Consider the following 27,001-nt stretch of genomic DNA (forward strand, 5'->3'; position numbering starts at 1 on the left):
GAATGTGAGTGTGAATGGTTGTCTGTGTCTATGTGTTAGCCCTGTGATGACCTGGCGACTTGTCCAGGGTGTACCCCGCCTTTCACCCGTAGTCAGCTGGGATAGGCTCCAGCTCGCCTGCGACCCTGTAGAACAGGATAAAGTGGCTACAGATAATTTGATGAGATGAGATTAGTGGCACGTCTGGGGTAAAAACCCCTGTGAATGAGCTGTTACTGTTACTATTCTCTACTTCCACATAACCATAATGCTTTGCGCTTTATTTTTTTTTTGTTGGGGGGGGGTAACCAGGTGCTATATTTGTTTACTAAGTCAAATAACCTCAGCCATTCATTTGAATTCACATGGGGAAAAGTGACTTTTCCTGATTTAAAGTTTTACAGAGTATCTAAAGAGGCGAGGCATCGAAAAGTGTGGTTAAACAGAATTCGCCATCAAATTTTTACACCGACAGACAACACACAACTGTGTTCTGCACATTTCAGTGATGGAGTAAAGTCTGATGATCGAAGCCTACAACCCCTCTGTCTGTGTGTTTCGTCATAAAAAGTGCGAAAACCGAAAAACAAGGACAAGTCAAAGAACTGAAAAGGACAACATTATTGAAGGATCGACTCCCAAAACCAAGCGTAAACGATGCCGTGTAAGTAAGCTTACGTCCTTTGCCTTTTAGTGTTTATGTAGGTAGATCAAATGTAGTGTTTGACCCTGTAGTCTGAACAGCTTCTTCTAACAGCCCAAAGATTGTCGTAATCTGGTAGCACATGAGCTCGAGGAACATCAGAATGAAGAAAATCACAATCAAATTAAACTTCTCATCTCATTATCTGTAGCCGCTTTATCCTTCTACAGGGTCGCAGGCAAGCTGGAGCCTATCCCAGCTGACTACGGGTGAAAGGCGGGGTACACCCTGGACAAGTCGCCAGGTCATCACAGGGCTGACACATAGACACAGACAACCATTCACACTCACACCTACGCTCAATTTAGAGTCACCAGTTAACCTAACCTGCATGTCTTTGGACTGTGGGGGAAACCGGAGCACCCGGAGGAAACCCACGCAGACACGGGGAGAACATGCAAACTCCACACAGAAAGGCCCTCGCCGGCCCCGGGGCTCGAACCCAGGACCTTCCTGCTGTGAGGCGACAGCGCTAACCACTACACCACTGTGCCGCCTCAAATTAAACTTCAAAAAAAAAAAATTGACAGTCCTGCTGTGTTTACAGTACGTACTTGACTGAGTGAATTCTTTGCTTTTGTTCCCATTCATGAAGCGTTTTGTATTTCACATCTTTCTCGTTTTAACCAGCACCCAGCAAAAACAATTTCATTGTGGATTCTTCTATGATCAATGTCAATCTTTCTCAGCTCTTCTGCCAATCTTTTAACTAATTGTTGTAAGTAATTGCTGGAACACCCGTGTCGACAGATGAAGGCGGCTGCTCTCGGTCACCCAACGTAGAGCTGTTCAAAGTGTTCGATATGATATTTACAAGCGCTTTTTTATCGATTTATTTCTGGAAGTCAACAGAAAAGGCTATGCAGATTTCTTTAAGCTTTGGTTTAGTTACTTTTGACATTTCTTTGAAGGCTTTGGGGAGATTTAAATCTGAAAGATTAGTGTCAGTGTGCGACGCCGTGTTGTTTTAGTTTATTTATATTTTGGTTATCCCCCAAGGCACAAAGCATTATGGGTAATATGAAAGTAGTCAATTATAGAGTCCTCTTGGGGTCCCTAATGGGTCTTTTCTACCAGGATGGTGCCAGTGTGGAGCCAGTTCTGCTTTGGTGCCTATTAAGAACCGACCTGCTCTTCAACAGGGTTCAGGACTGAACAGGATGTAGTAGAAGTTGGGGTTATTCCTGTTGAAATGTTACCGAAGGAATATGTTTGAAGAACGAGTTGGTGCTAGTATTAGAGAGTACTGCTGGAGTTTAAGATTGAGTTGTTTCTAGTCTTACAGAGCACTGGACACAAAAATTGAATTGGTTTCAGGTATACAGTAGCAGTCAAAAGTTTGGACACACCTTCTGATTCAGTGTTTTGTCTCTATTTTTATTAGTCACTTCATGTCTTAAAAGTAATGACGGACGTCGTTTCTCTTTACTTCGCTGAGTGCTTCTGGACATAATATGGATTACTACAGTTGTGGTGTTGAATAGGGCTGTTTACTGTATTTTTATTATTTACCATTTGATCTCAAATGCATTAAGAAGGCAAGAAGTTGCACTAATTCACTTTTGACGAGGCACTCCTGTTAATTGAAAAGCATTCCAGGTGACTACCTCATGAAGCTGGTTAAGATAATGCCAATAGTGTGCAATAGCTGGAGCCTATCCCAGCTGACTACGGGTGAAAGGCGGGGTACACCCTGGACAAGTCGCCAGGTCATCACAGGGCTGACACATAGACACAGACAACCATTCACACTCACATTCACACCTACGGTCAATTTAGAGTCACCAGTTAACCTAACCTGCATGTCTTTGGACTGTGGGGGAAACCAGAGCACCCGGAGGAAACCCACGCGGACACGGGGAGAACATGCAAACTCCACACAGAAAGGCCCTCGCCAGCCACGGGGCTCGAACCCGGACCTTCTTGCTGTGAGGCGACAGCGCTAACCACTACACCACTGTGCCGCCAACATAATTTTGTTTACCACATAATTAACAGTTATTCCACAAAATCGAGTCGGACATGAGCTGATGGCCGACGAGGCATATAGCACCGAGTCAGCTATAAGCCATGTACAACAAGATCGAGTGGAATAACTGTTTTATTCTATCGACATGCACTGGATTTTGAGAAACAGACCATTTTTATTTTTTTTGCAAATTCAATAAATAAAAACTTTATACAAAACATCTGACAAAATCATTTCCGCTTAGCCGACACATAACAAATTGCATGCATGCGTAACTTTAATGCTTAAAGATGAAGAATGTAAACAAACCAGTGAAGTGACAGTAGCAATTTGTGAAAAAAATGCTATAATAATAATTCTTGAAAAAAAAAAAAGATACGATCAAATACTTTCATTCCATGTTTTGTTGTGGGCAGCACGGTGGTGTAGTGTTTAACACTGTCGCCTCACAGCAAGAAGGTTCTGGGTTCGAGCCCAGTGGTCGGCGAGGGCCTTTCTGTGTGGAGTTTGCATGTTCTCCCCGTGTCCGAGTGGGTTTCCTCCGGGTGCTCCGGTTTCCCCCACAGTCCAAAGACATGCAGGTTAGGTTAACTGGTGACTCTAAATTGAGCGTAGGTGTGAATGTGAGTGTGAATGGTTGTCTGTGTCTATGTGTCAGCCCTGTGATGACCTGGCGACTTGTCCAGGGTGTACCCCGCCTCTTTCCCATAGTCAGCTGGGATAGGCTCCAGCTTACCCGCGACCCTGCAGAGGATAAGTGGTTACGGATAATGGATAGATTTTGTTGCTTTTTTGGGGGTGGATTTTGTTTTCGAGTAGAGTTTTTATTTTGTCCTCGGTTGGTTCAGCAAAACGCTCCACCATTTTGTTTTTCTCGACTCATGGTATATGCGCTGATAGCCTAGTAGTAGAGTAGCCAATCAGAGCACACGCTTGATCATATCCAGTGAATGTGGATAGAATAATTCCATAGTTTTGATGGCTTCAGTATTGTTCTACAATGTAGAAAACCGTCAAAATACAGAAAAGCCTATGAATGAGTACTGAACTTCTGACTGGTACTCTACCTCTTTGAAAGAACTGAATATGTCTTTGTTGGAGGCTCTCAGCCTCAGTCTATTCTGTACATATTTCTGTAGAGAAAATCAGGCATCAAGCACTTTGGGATGAACAAGCGTTCTAGCTTTCTTTGTCAAGGATTTCTACATAGAAAATTTAAAAAAAAGAAAATTCCACAAACAAAAGAAAGAATACTTTCAGATGTTGTATGAAGCCACTTCTAAGAGTATTGTGTTGATGGCCCACTTCTGCCCATTCTGTGCTAAATATGTCTATATTCTTTCTTTTTGGTGGATCTTCAGTTGATATAAACATCAGCTGACATTTTTATGATTATATTCGTTGTTACATAAATCTCACACACACAAAAAAATTATATATATATATATATATATATATATACTATCGGGCGGCACGGTGGTGTAGTGGTTAGCGCTGTCGCCTCACAGCAAGAAGGTCCGGGTTCGAGCCCCGGGGCCGGCGAGGGCCTTTCTGTGTGGAGTTTGCATGTTCTCCCCGTGTCCGTGTGCGGGTGCTCCGGTTTCCCCCACAGTCCAAAGACATGCAGGTTAGGTTAACTGGTGACTCTAAATTGACCGTAGGTGTGAATGTGAGTGTGAATGGCTGTCTGTGTCTATGTGTCAGCCCTGTGATGACCTGGCGACTTGTCCAGGGTGTACCCCGCCTTCCGCCCGTAGTCAGCTGGGATAGGCTCCAGCTTGCCTGCGACCCTGTAGAAGGATAAAGCGGCTAGAGATAATGAGATGAGAGATGAGACACACACTATCAGGTTACCCAGCGTTGCCCATGTTTTGCAAAATTCTGGGTTGCCCCCAGACTTCCCTGTCAAATTTGATGAAGAGCCATCAAGAAAGGGTGATGTTAACCCAAGACAAACAAAAATCCAAACATCCACCATCCAGGGGCCCCCCTGGGGCCCAAATATGGAATTTCTGCCTTCTGCCAAATTGCGGCTCTCTCCTGGACCTACATGGCAAGTTTAGTGAAGATCTTTTGAGAGTTTGTGTTGATAAATGTAACGTGAAAGGCATTGAGGGAGGGGGTGGGTGGATGTTGTGCCCCCCAGGGATGTGTACATGAATTGTGTTTATATCATCCCCGGACCTACTTGCCAAATTTGGCTCAAGACAAACAAACAAACAAACAAACTTTGCTGCTCATTCTATAATATGCTCTCTACTCTTCTTATTATTACATCTAAGCATGGCATATACATTTTAGATAAAGCATAAGCAATTTTATCCAGTTAACATGGATAAAATTAAGGCTTTCTTATGGGACATTCCAACAACAGAGTCCAGGACCAGGGTCAGAATGTGAAGGGAGGCCTTTGAGAAGTTTTTTTGTTTCTCCCAAAATATTCACAATTGTGTGCCTTTTCAGGCAGTATGTACAATTGCTAATTGAATACTATTACAGTGTCTTGCAAAAGTATTCATCCCCCTTGGTGTTTGTCCTGTTTTGTCTCATTACAAGCTGGAATTAAAATGGATTTTTGGAGGGTTAGCACCATTTGATTTACACAACATGCCGACCACTTTAAAGGTGCAAATTGTTGTTTTATTGTGACACAAACAATAATTAAGATATAAAAACAGAAACCTGGAGTGTGCATAGGTATTCACCCCCCCCAAAGTCAATACTTTGTAGAGCCACCTTTTACTACAATTAAAGCTGCAAGTCTCTTGGGGTATGTTTCTATTAGCTTAGCACATCTAGCCACTGGGATTTTTGCCCATTCCTCAAGGCAAAACTGCTCCAACTCCTTCAAGTTAGATGGGTTGGGTTGGTGTAAAGCAATCTTCAAGTTAGGCCACAGACTTGCAATTGGATTGAGGTCTGGGTTTTGATGAGGCCATTCGAAGACATTTAAAGGTTTCTGTTTAAACCACTCCAGTGTAGCTTTAGCAGTATGTTTAGGGTCATTGTCCTGCTAGAACATGGACCTTCATCCCAGTCTCAAACCTCTGGCTGACTCAAACAGGTTTTCCTCCAGAATTACCCTGGATTTCGTGCCATCCAGCTTTCCTTCAGTCCTGACCAGCTTTCCTGTCCATGCAGATGAAAAATATCCCCACCATGCTTCACTGTAAAAATGGTGTTCTCAGGGTGTTGGATTGGCGCCGCACATGGCATTTCCCATGACAGCCAAAAAGATCAATTTAATCTCATTTGACCAGAGAATCTTCTACCATGTGTTTGGGGAGTCGGCCACTCTTCCATAAAGCCCCGCTCTGTGGGGTGTACAGCTTAAAGTGGTCCTATGGACAGATACTCCCATCTCCGCTGTGGATCTTTGCAGCTCCTTCAATGTTATTTTTGGAGTCTTTGTTGAATCTCTGATTAATGCCCTCCCTGCCTGGTCTGTCAGTTTTGGTGAGCGGCCTTCTCTTGTCAGGTTTGTAATGGTGCCATATTCTTTCCATTTTGCTATAATGGATTTAATGGAGCTCTGTGGGATATTCAAAGTTTGGGATATTTTTTATAACCCAACCCTGATCTATACTTCTCCACAACTTTGTCTCTGACCTGTTTGGAGGCTCCTTGGTTTTCATGTTGCTTGCTTAGTAGTGTTGCAGAGTCAGGGTCCTTCCAGAACAGGTTGATTTATACAGACATCATGTGACAGATCATGTGACACTTTGAGTGCATACAGGTGGATCTTAATCAACTAATTATGTAACTTGTGAAGTGAATTGATTGGACCAGCTCTTATTTAGGGATTTTATACGAAAAGGGGTGAATACTTATGCACACTCCAAATTTCTGTTTTTTTTTCATCTTCATTATTGTTTGTGCGGCACGGTGGTGTAGTGGTTAGCGCTGTCGCCTCACAGCAAGAAGGTCCGGGTTCGAGCCCCGTGGCCAGCGAGGGCCTTTCTGTGTGGAGTTTGCATGTTCTCCCCGTGTCCGCGTGGGTTTCCTCCGGGTGCTCCGGTTTCCCCCACAGTCCAAAGACATGCAGGTTAGGTTAACTGGTGACTCTAAATTGACCGTAGGTGTGAATGTGAGTGTGAATGGTTGTCTGTGTCTATGTGTCAGCCCTGTGATGACCTGGCGACTTGTCCAGGGTGTACCCCGCCTTTCGCCCGTAGTCAGCTGGGATAGGCTCCAGCTTGCCTGCAACCCTGTAGAACAGGATAAAGTGGCTACAGATGATGAGATGAGATGAGATTATTATTTGTATTACAATTAAAAAAAAAAATCACCTTTAAAGTGATAGGCACGTTGTGTAAATCAAATGATGCGAACCCTCCAAAAATCCATTTTAATTCCAGCTTGTAATGCGACAAAACAGGACAAACACCAGCGGGGATGAATACTTCTGCCAGACATTGTAATGTGTGCTTGAAAACTCACACTTTCTGAATATGAGGTCTGTATTGCCATCAATATTTGTCATATTTTGCACCAACAAAGAATGCCACGTATTCAAAATGTGCAGTCAGCCACAAAGTCACTAATTACTCTCATTAAGTGAGTCCTTAATTCTCCCAAAATTAAAGTCTTTATGAAAATTTGTTCAATCAAAACTGATACTAAATAAAGTCAATAGATGTATTTTATTATTAATAATTATGCTGGGATATATTTAATAATTTGTTTTTGAAAAGTATTACAGAACACTTTACCTAGAAAAGACACATCTTTAATGACATTTCTGTTGGGGGTGAGCTCAATCTAGGTTTGTAAAGGGTTCTTGCTTTGTTGCTTTTGGGGAAATCTTTAAAAATACTACGGAAAATCATATATTTCTGAAAATGTCGAAGTTTAAACATCCAAAGATTCAAAGATTAAACATCCAAAGGACATTTATTATTCTTATTGCTTTGATGGCTATTAAGTAAGGAGACATAAGACAAAAAAAAAGAAAAGAAAAAAACAACTTTAGATGTTTTCATATTTAACCTTTGAGCAAAAACTAGCACAGTAAAAGTATTTTTTTTTTCGCGGTCCGGTTTCCATCAAATCCTGCGCTCTGATTGGCTGGCGAGCAGGTCTGTATCCTATGGTACAGACCCCAGTTACGGACCTCAGTGACGAACCTCTGGCGACTCGCTCGTTCACAACAACAACAAACATAGTAGCATTTTTTGCCAACACTTATCTTTTTTTATAAGATTTATTTATAAGATTATCAAAAATCTTATGAACTTTTGCCAGCATTTCTCAGGAGAATAGCATTAATTTTACAGCATGGATAGCGATAACGACAGTGTTCACAGCGAAAGCGAGTTTTACTACCTGTTAGGACTAGGACTGTTTTGGCCTCTAGAGGCCGCTGTTATTTCCTTTTCATGTCGTGTTTATTTTGGCCTCTAGAGGCCGCCACTGTTCCTGTGTCTTGTGTTTGTGTTAATTGCCTAATTATCTTCACCTGTGTCCTTAATTAGTTTGTCTATTTATACCCCTGAGTTCAGTCCTCTTGTCACGGAGTCTTTGTGCTGTTATGTTTATCTCCAGTTTCCTTTGTACTATGTTTTTTGATCTTCTTAGCTTTTGAATTTTTGCACTTTGCTTTTCTTTTGGATTATACTCTTTGGTTTTTTTTTGTCTTTTGTTTTGCCCTGTATATAGTGTATATAGTTTAAATAAACCTTTTGATTCTTTTTCTACTTCCGCCTCACGCCTCTGCATTTGAGTCATCCCCCTGGTGGCCTAGTGGGGGTTTGCTGGATTATCACACCAACGAACCAGGTTCGAATCCCAGCAAAACCCTAACACTACCCTGAGGAAGAAGAAATAAAAGAAAACATTTCAGGAGAAAGCTAAAAACCTGTAACTTGCTAACGCCGAGCAAAAACATGGCTGAATCCTGAACGACTCAATTTTGTATAAATAGGGGACTACATAGGCGGCAAAATCTAGTTTTTTTCCTGCCATAGAAGTGCACTTGTATACCGAGGAGGAAGCAATTTGCATTACAGCCGTGAATGAGGATTCAAAACGGTGTCTCGCCTCAGCTCGGCTCGGTTTTCCCTTTCGGGCGCTCTCGTTTTCTGTTAGAATTTGGTAAAGAAAAAAATAAATATATTATTTACCAGCTTAAGGTCGGTCCGTATGGTGAAATACCGTGACCTCGGCCTTGAATACTGACCTCGGCCTAGAGGGCCTCGCTCAGTACTTTCAAGACCTCGGTCACGGTATTTCACGATACAGACCTCCCAGCTGGTAAATAACATATATCTTTCAGCCACAAATTCTTCACACGTTTCTTTGGCTTCCTAGAGGCAAGCTGCACATCTGCATGCCAGTCTTCCAGCTTCTGGAAAGTGCGCTAGAATCTGGAATGTGATGCCTCTGAAGCACTGTTCTGAATGAGTGTGCTGCTACAACATGGGCATTGCAAGTGACCCAAACAACAGTAGGTTCATCACCGAGTCCCTTGGCTTTCAAATTCTGATCATGTTAAAGTACTCGCTGAGAGACAATCGCACTGTTCTGCTCTTTGCTGAAAGCTAGACTAATTATTTTTCCATTAATTAGATTTTGCCTCCCTGAGGATGAGGGAGGCAGCATCTCCAGATGCTCAAATCTCATTTCCTGCAGTTTGTTTGAGTCACAAAACCATCGAGACATAGGCAAACAACGCAAATCACATCTGACCATGAAGAAACAGACAAACAACGCAAATCGCATCTGACCATGAAATATAACGGAAATGGCTCGCTCAAAACTCACTCTAAACACACCTGAGGCCAGACCAGAGATAATGTATGTGCACACGCACACACCCACACACACGCACACACACACACACACACACAGAGCTCAAGGTTTACTGAAGCATTTAAAAACACGCTACACTAATGATAAAAAATTCATTAGCGTTGTTTTCCCCAGGTTCTTAGTGTTGTTTATAGAACATCAAAGATGGAAAAATGGCTGTATGCGGGTGTGTAATCAAAAATCTGGAGTGTGACACGTACCAAAACAATGACAGCTGCAGGACCAACAAATGCATAAAGCAGACCTCCTTCCAGAGACAACCAGCAGCTAGAGAGAGAGAGAGAGAATCATGTCAAAGACACCATGATATCAGTTACATGTACAATTGATCCTTATAAACTTCATTTCTTGTTTTAATATTTAACAATTACTCTCCGAAGGCGAAGTGAATATCGGTGAATCATAACTGAGACAAATTTGAGGTTATTATTCACCGATATTCACTGAGCCTGAGGCGGATAATTGTTTTAGTGTTTTATGAATACACAGGTGATTATTTTTAAAAAAAATTATATTTAAAAAATCATTTATTTCAAACTTCAAAAGCAAATGCAATAAAAGTGTGGTGCAGGTTCGTGTCACTTACTATCTATGCCAACTCGCATAAAATACTTTGTTTTGAAATCGATAAAATAAATCACCTTACCGTTGAACAGTTTTAGATCAAACTTCATAGTATCTTTGTTGCTTTTTGGGAACAGCATTTTCTTTCATAATTTGTAATTCTTCCTCACTTACGGTGACAAAGCGATTGGCAGCCATTTTGCCGAGTCACTCGAGGTGATTATCGAGAAACAGTCAGAATCTCTCATGCACAATTTTCTATAATCACCTCTGTATTTATCCATCCATCCATTATCTGTAGCCACTTATCGTATTCTACAGGGTCGCAGGCAAGCTGGAGCCTATCCCAGCTGACTACGGGCGAAAGGCGGGGTACACCCTGGACAAGTCGCCAGGTCATCACAGGGCTGACACATAGACACAGACAACCATTCACACTCACATTCACACCTACGCTCAATTTAGAGTCACCAGTTAACCTAACCTGCATGTCTTTGGACTGTGGGGGAAACCGGAGCACCCGGAGGAAACCCACACGGACACGGGGAGAACATGCAAACTCCACACAGAAAGGCCCTCGCGGGCCACGGGGCTCGAACCCGGACCTTCTTGCTGTGAGGCGACAGCGCTAACCACTACACCACCGTGCCACCCTCCCGCTGTATTTATATTAATCTTATTTCATAGTAATCATATATTAGTCAGCAAGACAGATAGACAGATTATAATCCCATCTGTCTTCCAGTAATGCAGCTCAGCCACTGCAGCAAGTCGGCTACCATAGACACACACTAACTTTACCCCCTTTATACAGGGTGCCATTTCTTTTGTTCACCTAGTTGAATGGCTAGCCTTATTTATTTTCATTGAGCAGCTGTTTTTTTCTTTCAAGTCTTTTTTTTTCATTTTCAAGTCTTTAAATATATCGTCTTTTGCAGTTTTTGTTAAATTATTGTGCATAATTCAAACAAATAAATCATTTTAAACATCTTTACTCTGTATAGAAAATGTCATCACTGATGTCAATTATAAAAATCAAGGTTATGTGATAATATATAGATTTTAATGATTTTTTTTTTTAAGAAACACATCTCTTGTGTAAATGCCTCGTGAACAATGTTGTTTCAATAAATTAGGCCCAATGTCATGGGACATCTACAAAATAAGTTCAATAATCACCATTATATCAGATATAAATGAGCACTCTCTCAACAGCCAGTTGTTTTCTATTATATGATGCTAACAATAAAAAAAAAAAAACCTGCTTCTCATGTTATATGTTGCCATGAAGAATCGTCAGCAAACTTAAAGTCACAGCTTTTCTTCTGACTGTTACAAAGTGCTGCCATGGGAAAATCCTTCCATAAATGTGAAATTAAATCTTAAAGGTAGACTGACTTTCAGATTTTTCAAGTTTAGGTCATAAAAAGAATTGTCCCTGACACCCAATTATTTTTTTGTTTAATGGACTGAAAGCTACTGAAATCGAATCACTGACTTGCAATTTTATTTGATTTTTTTAATTAAAAAAAATAGAACAATTAATGAATTTAGGCCCTAAATTCTCCACTATTTTTTCCTGCTTCACCATGACGCAATACAAGATATTACATCATACATGATGTGGTGGGCTTTCCCTGTTCACGCAAGGCATTGTGGGATACAAATTTGAAACAGGAGAGAAAAATGGAGGACGTGAGTGTGCGAATGAAACATGAAAGACCGAAACAGAAAGCGAGAAGAAAAGACATTATGTTATATACAAAGGAAATGAAACGCAGGACCAAACTAATAAATATCGGCGGTCAGCGAGCACCTCGGTGTGATCAGCCGTTCGTTTACCAACAGAATGATGGAACGGTCAGTGCACGGTCAAGGTAAACCTGCGCATACGCAGCACACGGACTTCCTCTGTCTGCTTGACTGCACGAAGCGAGCGACTTCATGCACGTTATTTGCTATAATCCCTTCAAATTAAATAACTTCCCAGCCACAGAATGGCCTGATATTTTCTGAGATATTACAGAAATAAACATATCTCAAAATGACCAAATTTCAGAGGGAACTAAATTTCACCGATTTTATGAGATCGAAAGGCCATCTAGCTTTAAAATGTCTTCTTACAGAAGCTTCACCATATCAAAGCTGTTTATGTGATGGTCCCCGTGCAGCATATTACTCAAGAAATAATAATACGTTTGAACAAGGATCTAAATGTTATAGAAAATTAAGCCACACATACCCCTTCTGGGGTGGCACGGTGGTGTAGTGGTTAGTGCTGTCGCCTCACAGCAAGAAGGTCTGGGTTCGAGCCCTGTGGCCGGCGAGGGCCTTTCTGTGTGGAGTTTGCATGTTCTCCCCATGTCCGCATGGGTTTCCTCCGGGTGCTCCGGTTTCCCCCACAGTCCAAAGACATGCAGGTTAGGTTAACTGGTGACTCTAAATTGAGCGTAGGTGTGAATGTGAGTGTGAATGGTTGTCTGTGTCTATGTGTCAGCCCTGTGATGACCTGGCGACTTGTCCAGGGTGTACCCCGCCTTTCACCCGTAGTCAGCTGGGATAGGCTCCAGCTTACCTGCGACCCTGTAGAACAGGATAAAGCGGCTAGAGATAATGAGATGAGATGAGATGAGACACCCCTTCTGACCAATCAGATTCAATCAAGAATTCATCAGGACATCATATAACACACTACCTTGATTGTAGAAGCTATTATTTGTTTCTCATTGTACTACGTTTTAAACAGTGAGCAGGAGCCCGGATAGTTTTCAGACAGAAATCAATACATGTGCATAGTCCTGATTTATATTCACTACAAACAGAGATAAATTACTGAGATATATATAATGCAAGCAAATTAATGGAGTCAAAACTAGCAGCAAAATGCATTAACCAGCTTCTAAGGGTTAAACAGATTCATATCATGCCAATGATTTGAATAGTGTTCAGCGATAATCTGAGCAAAGTATTCATGCAATTTTAGGCAGAGCCGAAGGGTGAAGAGGGAAAAATTAAAGACAGATGAAGAGTGAAAAAAAAAATAATTTTGTTCCATTTGCAATTTGATTCTCCCTCCTACTCTTCATATTGAGAAAAGAACCCCCACACAGTTCATTATCAGGGTTTTATTCTCCATCACTCAAATCCACATCCTTCCCACCCCTTCCCTCTCGGTCTGGCAGATGAAATATTCACAGCACTCTGCATCATTTACTGTGTGTGTGTGTGTGTGTGTGTGTATGTGTGTGTGTGTGTGTGTGTGCGCACACACAGTTATCCATCTGTCTGAATGATTCCATGATTGGCATGCCACTTGTGTCTTACTGACATTACATTTACATAGTACCAGTCAAAAGTTTGTACACCCCATACTCATTCATACGTTTTTCTGTATTTTCACCATTTTCTACACTGTAGAACAATCCTGAAAACATCAAGACTATGAAATAACATATGGAACGTATATGGAATTACAACCCCAATTCCAAAAAAAGTTGGGATGTTGTATCAACTGTAAATAAAAACAGAATGCTCTAATTTGCAAATCATGGAATCCCTATATTTCACTGAAAATAGTACAAAGACAACATATCAAATGTTGAAACTAAGAAATTTTATTGGTTTTTTTTTTAAAAAATACATGCTCATTTTGAATTTAATGTCAGCAAAACGTTTCAAATAAAATTGGGACAGGGGCATGTTTACCACTGTGTTGCATCACCTTTACTTTTAACAACACTCTGTAAAGGTTTGGGAACTGAGGAAACCCATTGCAGTAATTTTGAAAGAGAAATGTTGTCCCATTCTTGCCTGATATACAATTTTAGTTGCTCAACAGTTCGGGGTCAACTTTGTCGTATTTTGCGCTTCATAATGCACCGAATGTTTTAAACGGGAGACAGGTCTGGACTGCAGGCAGGCCAGTTTAGCACCTGGACTCCTTTACTACAGAGCCATGCAGTTTTAATATGTGCAGAAAGTGCTTTGGCATTGTCTTACTGAAAGAAGGAAGGCCTTCCCTGAAAAAGATTTTGTCTGGATGGCAGCATATTGCTCTGAAATGTGTATATATCATTCAGCATTAATGGTGCCTTCCCAGATGTACAAGCTACCCATGGCATGTGCACTAAGGCACCCTCATTATTTGTTTTACACAGTATCCCAACTTTTTTGGAATTGGGGTTATATGTGGTAAACAAAACAAAACAAAAAAGTGTTAAAAACATCTGTTATTATCTGAAATTTTAGATTCTTCAAAGTAGCCAGCATTTACCTTGATGCCACTTTGCACACTATTGGCATTATCTTAACCAGCTTCATGAGGTAGTCACCTGGAATGCTTTTCAATTACCGTATTTTTCGGACTATAAGTCGCTCCGGAGTATAAGTTGCACCAGCCAAAAAATGCATAATAAAGAAGAAAAAAAAAACATATATAAGTCACACTGGACTATACGTCGCATTATTTGGGGAAATTTATTTGATAAAATCCGAGACCAAGAACAGACATTTCATCTTGAAAGGCAATTTAAAATAATAATGGATTAGAGAACAACAGGCCGAATAGGGTTACGGTATGCTTACGTAACACATTCAGCTACATGATGCATAGACAACGAACTGAGTACGTGTCTGGTATGTTAACGTAACATATTAACAGTTATTCAGATAAGTATAGCATAAAGAACATGCTAACAAGTTTGCCAAACCATCACTCTCACTCCCAATCACTAAATCCATTGAATGCTTCATCCTCGGTGTCAACTCTAAACAAATCTGCCAACTCCGGAGGTAGACGAAGCGCTGCTTCCTCTTCTGCGTCGCTTTCGTCAGACTCGTCGTCAGTTGCAGTTCCAATTATTCCGGCCTTTCTGAATCCCGACAGGATGGTTTCGGTTGTCACTGAAGCCCATGCTTTGTCGATCCATCCAATGACTTCCAGGAAAGTTGCGTGGCGCATTCTCCCGGTTGCCGTGAAGCTGCGCTCTCCATCCATCATCCACTGCTCCCACAGGTTACGCAAGACTGCCTTAAAGCTCCGGTTCACGGAGATGTCAAGTGGCTGGAGTATTTTGGTTAAGCCTCCAGGGATGATGGCAGGTATGGAGTTGAAAACTTTTAATTTATCTTTGAACTGTGGCGTGATGTGTGCTCGCATGCTGTCCATCACAAGCAGGGCTTTGCGTGTTCTAAAGAAGCCATCCGGACACTTAGTGTAGCACTTCGTAAGCCATAAGTTCATCATTTCTTGATCCATCCACCCTTTCTCATTGACGGCGACGGCAACTGAGGGGGATTGGATTTTTGGCATGGTTTTTCGTTTGAAAATGACCATTGGTGGCAATTTTGATCCATCTCCACAACATGCCAGCACCACTGTGAAGTGTGATTTCTCATGACCAGTTGTTACTACGTATATTCACACTCTTTAGCCCTTTCTCTGCGACACTTCGGCCCATGGGAATGCCAAACGTGAGGGGGACCTCGTCCATGTTAATAATATGATCCGGTGTCACGTTGTGCTCAGTTACATGCTTTTCAACGAATTCACGGAAACTGTCGACCTTGGCTTGGAAGTCTGCTGGCAGTTTTTGGGACATCGTTGTCCTTGCTCTGATAGAGAGGCGGTTGCGTTGCATGAAGCGGTAACACCAAGAAGGTCCTCCCACAAAGTCATTTATATTCATCTCCTTGGCAACTACCTGGGCGTGGAGATGCAACTGCACTGTTGACAAGCCTCTCCCGGCAGCACGTTGTTCAAGCACCCATGTGCGAACTAGTTCCTCTAGCTGTGGCCACCTAGCTTTTAGCCCACAATTAGCTATTTTTGTTTTCTTCATTGCAGTAAGAGTAACCTCCGCTTTTTGCCAGTCCGTCACAAGTTTCTCGCTCACTCAAAACTTTCTTTCTGCTGCTCGATTACCATTTCGGCTGCATGTTTCACTACTTGCAGCTTGTAATCTGCAGAATATGATTTTCTTTTTGATGGCATTTTTTTTCAGCCCTTCTCAGTTGTCTTTATAAGTTACCGGTAATGTTGAAATTTAAAATTTTCAGTGGTACAGAAGTAGCAGGTACAGGTACACAAGCCTAGAGCGCCCTCTTGCGGTTGTCAGTGTGAAAATAACGAACGTGAAATTATATAATAATGTGTTAATAGTTTCACATACGGGCGGCACGGTGGTGTAGTGGTTAGCGCTCTCGCCTCACAGCAAGAAGGTCCGGGTTCGAGCCCCGTGGCCGGCGAGGGCCTTTCTGTGTGGAGTTTGCATGTTCTCCCCGTGTCCGCGTGGGTTTCCTCCGGGTGCTCCGGTTTCCCCCACAGTCCAAAGACATGCAGGTTAGGTTAACTGGTGACTCTAAATTGACCGTAGGTGTGAATGTGAGTGTGAATGGTTGTCTGTGTCTATGTGTCAGCCCTGTGATGACCTGGCGACTTGTCCAGGGTGTACCCCGCCTTTCGCCCGTAGTCAGCTGGGATAGGCTCCAGCTTGCCTGCGACCCTGTAGAAGGATAAAGCGGCTAGAGATAATGAGATGAGATGAGTTTCACATAATAAGTCACTCCGGAGTACAAGTCGTACCCCCGGCCAAACTATGAAAAAAAGTGCGACTTATAGTCCGGAAAATACTGAAATAGGTGCCTCGTCAAAAGTTAATTAGCAGATGAGTTTCTTGCCTTCTTACTGCATTTGAGATCAAACAGTAAATGGTAAAGAACAAAAACACAGTAAATCGCCCTGTTCCATAACTGTAGTAATCCATATTACATCAAGAACTGCTCAGCTAACTACAGAGAAATGAAATCCATCATTACTTTAAGACATGAAATGTATTTCTCTTAATACAAATAAAGAAAAAAATATTGAATTAGAAAGTGTGTCCAAATTTCTGACTGGTACTGTATATAAAGTAAAGAGGTAAGACATTTTAAACCCATGTCCAGTGTCCTTCACAGCAACTTATGTGCACAGATAACTAACCAACATAAATGATCCCACTATAACCACACCTTACCCTGAAATATAATCATTAAAATACCCAAGAAATCGTTTTTTTTAATGGTTTGAGAATCCATTTCCCATCCTCTGCCTGAAACACTCTTTCCAAGCATGAAGTTATGAAAAATGACCATTTCATTTGTGTCGCATTCAAACGCATCATACACTCAACCTAACGACATATTTGGAATCGTCCACAAGTCACAGGTTCAACAGGAAGGTGCATCATTCAAAATTTCTGAAAATCATTGTCAGAAGAATAATAGGCCTTCATTCTCTCATTCTTTTTTCTTTATATTCAATGGTCTTGTAATGTTCATTAGTAAGAATACTTTAAAAGTACAACCTGGTTACTTAAATGATAGATTTAAAATATTAACTAAAATATACACTACCGTTCAAAAGTTTGGGGTCACTTTGAAATGTGCTTATTTTTGAAAGAAAAGCACTGTTCTTTTCAATGAACATCGCTTTAAACTAATCAGAAATCCACTCTATACATTGCTAATGTGGTAAATGACTATTCTAGCTGCAAATGTCTGGTTTTTGGTGCAATATCTCCATAGGTGTATAGAGGCCCATTTCCAGCAACTCTCACTCCAGTGTTCTAATGGTACAATGTGTTTGCTCATTGCCTCAGAAGGCTAATGGATGATTAGAAAACCCTTGTACAATCATGTTAGCACAGCTGAAAACAGTTGAGCTCTTTAGAGAAGCTATAAAACTGACCTTCCTTTGAGCAGATTGAGGTGGGGTTTACATTAGACCGTATCAGCGGATCATCAGATTAACGTTTTTAAAACGATTAGTGTGCACACAGCAATGCCAATACACGATTCGCGTGCACACAGCAACACCAATACACGGATACGCTCGGCTCCGCAGGCATCCTGCGCTCCAAATCACTCCGCCCTGAACAGCGAGTGCCCTCTGGAGGGTGCGCACTCCGGCCCTGCGCAGCTCACAGAGCGCGCGAGTGAAGTGCACGAGCAGTGATTCGGGACTGAGCCGCTGTGTGTGTGATCCCAGCGCATATCACTTACCACTTGCAAGTGGAAGGATGGCAAGCCTAAAGACAATCATAACTACACAATGGGCAGTATTTGCATCAGTATTTGCAGTATTTTCATACTTTTATACTCTTTAATGAAAGGTGATACAAGGCGGAAGTCCGCGCCGTTTTTCAGCAGTCGCGTCACATGACCAACGCCAGCGAATCAGGAAGGTGGATGTCACAGTGACGTTGTCCAATGACGACACCAGCTAGAGCTCAGCACAGCGTATCCGCGTATCTCAATGTTTACACAGCACCGGACCAGACACGATCTGGATTGAATACGTGGACGCTGGCGGATTCCCGTTTCCCGGCGTTTCCAGGGGTTTTAATGTAAACGGACAGTGCATCCGCGAAGAAAACGAGACAGATACGGTCTAATGTAAACTTGGCCTGAGTTTCTGGAGCATCACATTTGTGGGGTCGATTAAATGCTCAAAATGGCCAGAAAAACATCTTGACTATATTTTCTATTCATTTTACAACTTATGGTGGTAAATAAAAGTGTGACTTTTCATGGAAAACACAAAATTGTCTGGGTGACCCCAAACTTTTGAACAGTAATGTAGATTGTACAAACCAGATTTTGTGAATTTGATAATTATATGCTCAAAAAAAATCAACTCTGTTACTTATTTAAGAGCAAAATGCAGCCAATGAGCCCCGTTTATCTGTCTGTGCAGATCCATAAGCCGTAAACAATTATTACCTCCGCCAACTTTGTTGGAGGAGGTTATGTTTTCACCTCCGTTTGTTTGTCTGTTGCAAATGTAACTCAAAAAGTAGTGAATGGATTTTGATAAAATGTTGAGGAAACATGGAGCATGGGCCAAGGAACAATTGATTGGATTTTGATGGAAATCTGGATATGTATCTGGATCCAGGACTTTTTTTTTGTCTGTTCCCAACATAACTCAAAAAGTAATGAACGGATTTTGATGAAATTTGGTATACAGCTTTAGTATTATCCTCGGTTCAAGTGATTTGATTTTGATGTTGGTAACGTGACTTGGTGGAGCTATACACTCTACTGGGTGTCATTCGAGTCATTAATATTATATTCTATTCAACATATTTATTGCCATTGGAGTGAGTCAAAATATTTTTTCACTTCACTGACCAATAGTTTCATGTGAACAGCTGACTGTTTATGGAGTTCTGTGAGTGTCATTACATGCAAATTAGCTGTGCCTCATGCATGCACTTGATAATTTAGGAGTGATTGGCATTCTTCAACATACACAAGCAAGTACAAAGAAAATCAACGTTTCCGAAACTTTTGCAAATCTGACGGAAACTTTTAACTCAGGTTGGTTTACACCCAGGCTATTCAACTGGTGGCCCTTCGGCCAGGTCCGGCCCACGAGGCAATTTGTACCAGCCCTTTAGGAGTGTAAAAATAAATAAATACATTTAAAAAAACATGTCCAGACACATGCGCTGCTCTCCATTCTCACATCTCCACTCTTCTAACTACGGCCCTGTTCTTGCTAGCATGTTAGCACATTAGCTAGACAAAATATCTCTTTCTACTTAAAAAAAAAGTTGGCACGGAAAACAAACAATTCAACAGTGAATGGACAGAGAAGTACTTGTTTATAGCAGTCTGTGCTAAGCCCGTACGTTTACTCTGCAATGAGTGCATATCAGTGTCAAACGAATATAACTTGAGAAGGTATTTTAAGGCGACCCATGATAACTTTGACACCATTTTCCCGCTGGGCTCTGTTGCTCGTCACCAAAAGATTTTGGGGCCAACCTCATGCTATGAGCAAAACCTTTACACAAACATCTACACACAACCTTACAATAAATAAATAAATAGGTTAAAACATTTTATAAATGAAGCCCATAGTTAGGAAATAAAACCTTATAAAATGTGACCTTGTGAAGTTGCAAGGCACCGCAGTTGTAGAATCCCTCATCTAGATATTTACTGTATGTATGAGCAATATATTTTATCTAAATACACATTAAATCCTTTCCCAAGTTTTTCAATCCTCCTGAAGGTCATGTGACAAAGACACGTTGCATTTAACATTTACCACTTATTCCACCTGTCAAAATGACAACAATGAGGATATTTCAGTGTTACAGCAGAAGGCCTGGAGTGAATGATAATGATACTCACTAGTTTGGTGTCCCATAGCCTCGAGCTCTGGTAAATCCGACAGATACAGCAACAACCAGGGCTGGCAGACCTGTGGAGAGAAGAGGAGGGGAAAAAAAAGTAAGTCTAATATTTTTATAAGACAAAACAAACCACAGGGAAATGAGGTGGCCTCATGCCATTGCTTACAGCAACAGACAGCCATCAGGACAGCTTTGTTTTCTTTTCTTCTATACTTTTTAAAATAGAAATATATACAATTAACTCCATCGTTTCTTTTGAGAGCCACTACACAATGACGGATTTTGGAAAGCCTTTTTTTAAATTTGTTTTAATTAATTTTTTTTTTTTTTACGTATTCTGCTTTAGGCACTCACACTGTGCTATTGTGTTTAAATACTACACCAGTGGCACTGTTATGTGCTTCAATCTTCATGTAATTAACTTGAGAACGCTTTCAGATATGCCTATTATATTATATTTAAGCCTCATAATTCTATGTTAACGGGCGGCACGGTGGTGTAGTGGTTAGCACTGTCGCCTCACAGCAAGAAGGTTCTGGGTTCGAGCCCAGCGGCCGGCGAGGGCCTTTCTGTGCAGAGTTTGCATGTTCTCCCCATGTCCGCGTGGGTTTCCTCCGGGTGCTCCGGTTTCCCCCACAGTCCAAAGACATGCAGGTTAGGTTAACTGGTGACTCTAAATTGAGCGTAGGTGTGAATGTGAGTGTGAATGGTTGTCTGTGTCTATGTGTCAGCCCTGTGATGACCTGGCAACTTGTCCAGGGTGTACCCCGCCTTTCGCCCATAGTCAGCTGGGATAGGCTCCAGCTTGCCTGCGACCCTGTAGAACAGGATAAAGCGTCTCGTCTCGTCTCGTCTTCTTCCGCTTATCCAGGACCGGGTCGCAGAGGCAGCAGTCTAAGCATGGAAGCCCAAACTTCCCTTTCCCCAGACACCTCGGCCAGCTCCTCGGGAAGAACACCGAGGCGTTCCCAGGCCAGCCGAGAGACATAGTCCCTCCAGCGTGTCCTGGGTCTTCCCCGGGGCCTCCTCCCGGGGGGACATGTCTGGAACACCTCCCCAGGGAGGCGTCCAGGAGGCATCCGAAAAAGATGCCCGAGCCACCTCAGCTGGTTCCTCTCGATGTGGAGGAGCAGCGGCTCTACTCCGAGCTCCTCCCGAGTGACTGTGCTTCTCACCCTATCTCTAAGGGAGCGCCCAGCCACCCTGCAAAGGAAACTCATTTCAGCCGCTTGTATCCGCGATCTTGTTCTTTCTGTCATTACCCAAAGCTCATGACCATAGGATAAAGCGGCTAGAGATAATGAGATGAGATGAGAAACTGACCGTAGGTGTGAATGTGAGTGTGAATGGTTGTTCGTCTCTGTGTCAGCCCTGTGCGATAACCTGGCGACTTGTCCAGGGTGTACCCCGCCTCTCGCCCATAGTCAGCTGGGATAGGCTCCAGCTTGCCTGCGACCCTGTAGAACAGGATAAGTGGCTACATTCCATGGATGGAATTCTCTGCTACTTAATATTGATTTGATTATAAACATTCACATGGAATAGCATGCTTCATTCAGGTCAAGTCGTTCATCTGCGCATGGTGTACAGACGTCTGTTTACACTCACATCCACAGAACAATTTACGTAGACTTGATATAGATTGTGCAAAAGACAAAAACAATCCAGTGTGCAGGAGTTAGTGTATGTGGGTGTGCTGAGAGGTCAGAGGAGAATGGCCACACTTGTTTGCGCTGACAGGAAGTCTATGTTAACTCAAATAACTACTCTTTACAACCGTGGTGAGCAGAAAAGCAACTCAGATTACTGAACAATGAGGCGGATGGACAGGAGTCTGACGCTACAGTGGACAAAGGCTCAATGAAACTGGATGGTTTTCGATTGGAAAAAGTCCAGGAAACATTTTTCCCATCTTCAACTGTCTAATTGGTTGACGGTCCTGGTGCAGCTGCAGACCCAAGTTTGAGCGGTGGATTTCTCCTCGCCTTGATCCTGAAATTGCGAGATGAGACCACTGGCTGTGGATTGACTGCAACTGCATGTTCGTGGCAAGGAATTTCATTCTGCTCTGCTGTTTTGTGCCATCATTCTGATCTTTTCTCGGGACTCTCAGCCCTCTGTGCTTTGTGTCACGCTTGTGCAAATATGATTTCAGTTAATCTTTCTTTTGTAAAACACCTCCCACCTGTTATTTCCCAACAGAGCCACCATTCAATATAGTCCTGAGATCACACACTGTGCACAGATAATTGAAAAAATATTATTGTTCTTCTCATTATTATTATTATTATTATTATAAACATACAGGTACTATAATGAATTTGATATAACATACAATATCTAAACAGAGGAATATTAAGCAGCTTTAAAACTCTCATAATGTCAAACGTTATGAATTGTTATAAAACCATTTGCTTCGAGTACACATCCACTCATGGAGTTTGTTTTAGGTTTCTCCAACGACCAGCCGAGCAGCTTTATTTATTGTTAAACAAGCACAGATACAGAAAACTGAATTATACCAGACTACCGGTGAACATGCATCAGTAACATCATTGCTGTGATAAAATCCAGAGCGCTCATTTATCAACAATGTACAAAAAAGATCTAAATACTTTCTTATGCATGACATTCAGCAGTCTTGTATGCACCATAAAATTAGGATTCATCAAAAGTGTGTATGAGAAAATCAGTCCTGGGTGTGACTTTAAACTGCAACCAGTGATGAGTCTCAGGTCCAGGAGGACTTGAGTATTGGGGAAAGTGGAGTTACTCCTTAATCACCATTGTTCCCAGGTCTGCTCTGACCCAGAGTGGTAGCACCTGCCTGGGTTCCAGCTATGGGTTAAATAGTATATCACCAATAAGGCGCTGGCAGCAGGGCGCTTTTTGGTGCAATGTTGCAGATGAACCCAACAGGGTCAATGGCGCACCACCAAATAGCATGTGGAAGAGCCATTCAAATGGCCAACAGATGGCATCACTTGGCAAGTAAGTTGTCACTGTGGGGCAACTTCCATACCCGTCAGGTCTGTGGCACTTTTGTGCACCACTTGGCGTCAGGTCTGGAGGTCCAGAGAGGCAACACGATGGGGGCACGACATCATTTGTTTTACCTTACTGTGCAAGGCACTTTGTTAGGAAAGGAGAATAGTATATTGAGAGCTCATGACATTCCGTGGCGGCTCAGCTGGGCCATTCATGCCACCGCTACGGGCAACTCTGTCCCTCTAGTGAAGGCCTCATGGCCCGTTTGTGTTTCTGCGCATCCTAATGAAGCAATCATCATCGCTAGCAATGAACAGTCATTGAACGATGATGATTAATTGCTAAATAATAGATGCTAAATCATTAACACACACAAAGTAATATGCTGTAGACCGATGAGTTGGCCTAGTGGTTAGTGTGTCCACCTCTCGACCAGGAGGTAGCGAGTTCTACTTGTAGTTGGGTCAGAAAAATTGTACCTATTGCCACCAGGTGAGGTACGCTGCAATACAGATATGAGTAAGGCATCAAACTCTTGTGGTTACTCGAGGACCAGCCCCATACTGTAACCTTAGCTATAAAAGCAGAGGTCGTCACTGCATGGTGTGCTTTAACCTGGTTAGTGCCTGGTTGGTGGAAGATTGCCTGGGTTGGGGAGGACTTTGACTATGAAGTAATATGCCTAAATAGTAATGACAGCAATGATGTACTGACAAACTATTTATGTTCCAATTAGTTACTTTGGGATGCAGCTATTAGCTCTGAGGATATACTTACAGTCAGGTGCATAATTATTTGGACAGTGCAAGGTCAGCCATGATACAATGCCCCTGGAGCAGAGAGAGTTAAAGTGCCATTCCACCATTGGATGTATTCTTTGGCATAAAATACAATATATTTTGACAACATATATAAATGGTATCACTAGATAGAGAAATCTTTTAGCTTCAAAATGATATATCAAACATAATTTTTTGACAACAACAAGTATATTAATTTTGCGACCAAAGTCACCTACCCTTTTAATTTCCGCGCGTGATGTCATCGGCAGGTTCCCCTTCTTGTGTACCACGTGACGTGTGACGTGGCACATATTATCAGCAATGGCGGATAGAACGCGATAAAAATAATACCAATAAATCTAGCTAATACCAATAAATCTAGCTAACTGAAAGATTAACTCAAAATTTTTCGCAATTTTTTTGGCCCCCATATACGAGGAGAAACGACTCTCTCACTTTGGGGGTTTCCTGGTCTAAAAATAGACCGACACGTGGTACACAAGAAGGGGAACCTGCCGATGACATCACGTTTCACTACCGCGCGGAAATTAAAAGGGTAGGTGACTTTGGTCGCAAAATTAATATACTTGTCGTTGTTAAAAAATTATGTTTGATATATCATTTTGAAGCTAAACGATTTCTCTGTCTAGTCATGCTGTCATAAAATATATTGTATTTTATGCCAAAGAATACATCCAATGGTGGAATGGCACTTTAAGAGCCTTGCTCATGGGCCCAACAGTGGCAGCTTTGACAGTGCTGGGGCTGGAGCCCCTGACTTTCTGATATTTACAGATGGAAAGTGGACAGGATTACAGAGTATGTGGTTGTATGTACATTTAGCAGTAGTTAACCCAGATGTACAGATGTTTGTATGTACAATAAAGTACATATGTCTGTAGCAGCAGTGTGAAAATATGTACAGTTGTTTATATGTACAGTAATTATTGAGCTACCACTGCCCCAAAATGAAAGAACAACGTCTCGCATTGGTGGTGGCAGGGCTTGAATCCCTAATTCTCCAATTGGTAACCCTGATCCTTAACCCACTGAGACACCAATTATATTTATAATTGTTAGTTTGTCCAATTACTTTTGAGCCTGTGAAAATGGAGGGACTACGTAAAAAATGGCTGTAATCCCTAAAGGGATTATGAAAATTGTCACTGGACAAATACGTATGAACCCAACAATACATCTAATCCACAGGTATACAGACATTTTCCATTTCTGTAGGGTTAGATCTTCCTCAGGGGCCTCTTCCTCATTCTGTCTCTTTGTTTTCCATCTTGGTGTGCATCAGTGCAATGCTTTGGATGGAGTCCCTCCTGCTGCTACATCTCTAATGTGTTTGCCATCGCAGTTGGGAATGGCTGCTTTAGCCATGTGGTAATTGCACCTATCAATTATGTTCTCGCTTTGTCTGGTGCGCTCTGTTCACACTTAATGAGCATGTCTCTGAAATATTCATGTAATTAACAATGCTCTGATTAACTCTGCAATTTGAGCGCAATTAGAAAAACTCACATCTAAAAAAAAGGAGGAAAAGTAAAAAGAAGAATGCAAGAAAAAGGAAAACAGTCACCAGGTTGTCCAAGTGGCGTGGGAGTTAATAGGATGTGGCTTTTGTAATGACTTCAGTTGTAATGGCTCCCTGAGACTGACATATAAAATAAACCGAGTAAATTACCAGACTTCATTTTGACAAATTTGACAGAAGAACTATAGGTTCATTTTTAAAAGCTTATTTAGATACAATTTGATGAGATATGTTAATGCAATGCTGTCATTCAGTGCTACAGCCAATTTAAGCTGAGGGTATTACAACCATTAAATAAATTTGAATTCAGTGACAATGATTCAGGGCACTTTTTTTTTTCCTCCAGTAATTTATTTTATTTGTTTATTTATTTAAAAGTTACTCCACAAAATCAAGTCATACATGAGCTGATAGACGACGAGGTGCGTAGCGCTGAGTTGGCTATAAGCCATGTACGATGAGATTGAGTGGAATAACTGTTTCTATCCACATTCACTGGATTTTAAGAAACGGAGCATTTTTTTTTTTTTTTTGCAAATTCGATAAATAAAAACTTTATACAAAACGTCTGACAAAATCATTTCCACTTAGAATGTAAACAAAACGGCGAAATGACAGTAGCACTTTGTGAAAAATGCTATAATAATAATAATAATAATAATAATAATAATAATAATTCTTGAAAAATTAAAAAAGAGATGTTCTTACCATCAAATATTTTTATTCCATATTTTATTGCTTTTTTTTTTTTTTTTTTACATTTTTTGTTTTCGAGTAGAGTTTTTATTTTGCCCTCGACTGGTTCAGTAACATGGTCCGCCATTTTCTTCTTCTTCTTCTTTAGGGTTTTTGGTGGTTTGGTGCCACCGACAGGGCTGGAGTGTGGAATAGGAGATATTGGGGGAGAAAAAAAAAGCCCAAACAAAACTATGTGCTTTTAGCTATTTCTGTTTCTTTTAAACACTTGGTAAAGCGATATAGCTGACGATGCGCACCGCCATTTTGTTTTTCTCTACTCATGGTATATGAGCTGATATCTTAGTAGTAGAGTAGCCAATCAGAGCGCGCGATTGCTCATATCCAGTGAATGTGGATAGAAATATACAGGGTGTTTCAAAAAAACTTATATCATTTCATAGTCTAATAACTTTGCCAATTCTCGTTCAATTGACCTCAAATTTTAACAGCATGTGTGGAAACAGGTCAAAATTTTATGTTTAATCTTTTTAGGTATAGAAATGCCATTCACTGGAATAGAAAAGGCATTTTGCGTGTTAGAGTACGCTCGAACACAGCCGAAAATTTGTGAAATTGTCCGTGGAATCCAGATACCTTTGAATTTCTCATTCAAATTTTGTGGAATAAATCTTATATTGCTCAACATTAAGCCTGTTCAGTTTCGTTTGCCTAGACTATGTAGTTTCTAGGATATTTTAAAGGCTAACGAAGCAATAAAATGTTCTTAATTGGGGGGGGGGG

At 41.5% G+C, this 27,001-nt stretch overlaps 1 protein-coding gene across 1 annotated transcript in view; it reads right to left on the bottom strand.

The window, feature by feature from the left end:
- The window catches only part of adgrb2 (adhesion G protein-coupled receptor B2), an 836,040-nt gene that overhangs the window by 194,553 nt on the left and 614,486 nt on the right, over nt 1-27,001 (bottom strand). Inside the window, exons 20-21 of the mRNA XM_060904734.1 lie at nt 20,211-20,280; nt 9,662-9,728 (exon numbers count right to left, since the gene is read on the bottom strand). Coding sequence (XP_060760717.1) covers nt 9,662-9,728; nt 20,211-20,280 — 137 coding nt within the window. The remainder of the gene's footprint in view (nt 1-9,661; nt 9,729-20,210; nt 20,281-27,001) is intronic.

This window comes from Neoarius graeffei, chromosome 22 (assembly GCF_027579695.1).
Source record: "Neoarius graeffei isolate fNeoGra1 chromosome 22, fNeoGra1.pri, whole genome shotgun sequence".
Lineage (NCBI taxonomy): Eukaryota > Metazoa > Chordata > Actinopteri > Siluriformes > Ariidae > Neoarius > Neoarius graeffei.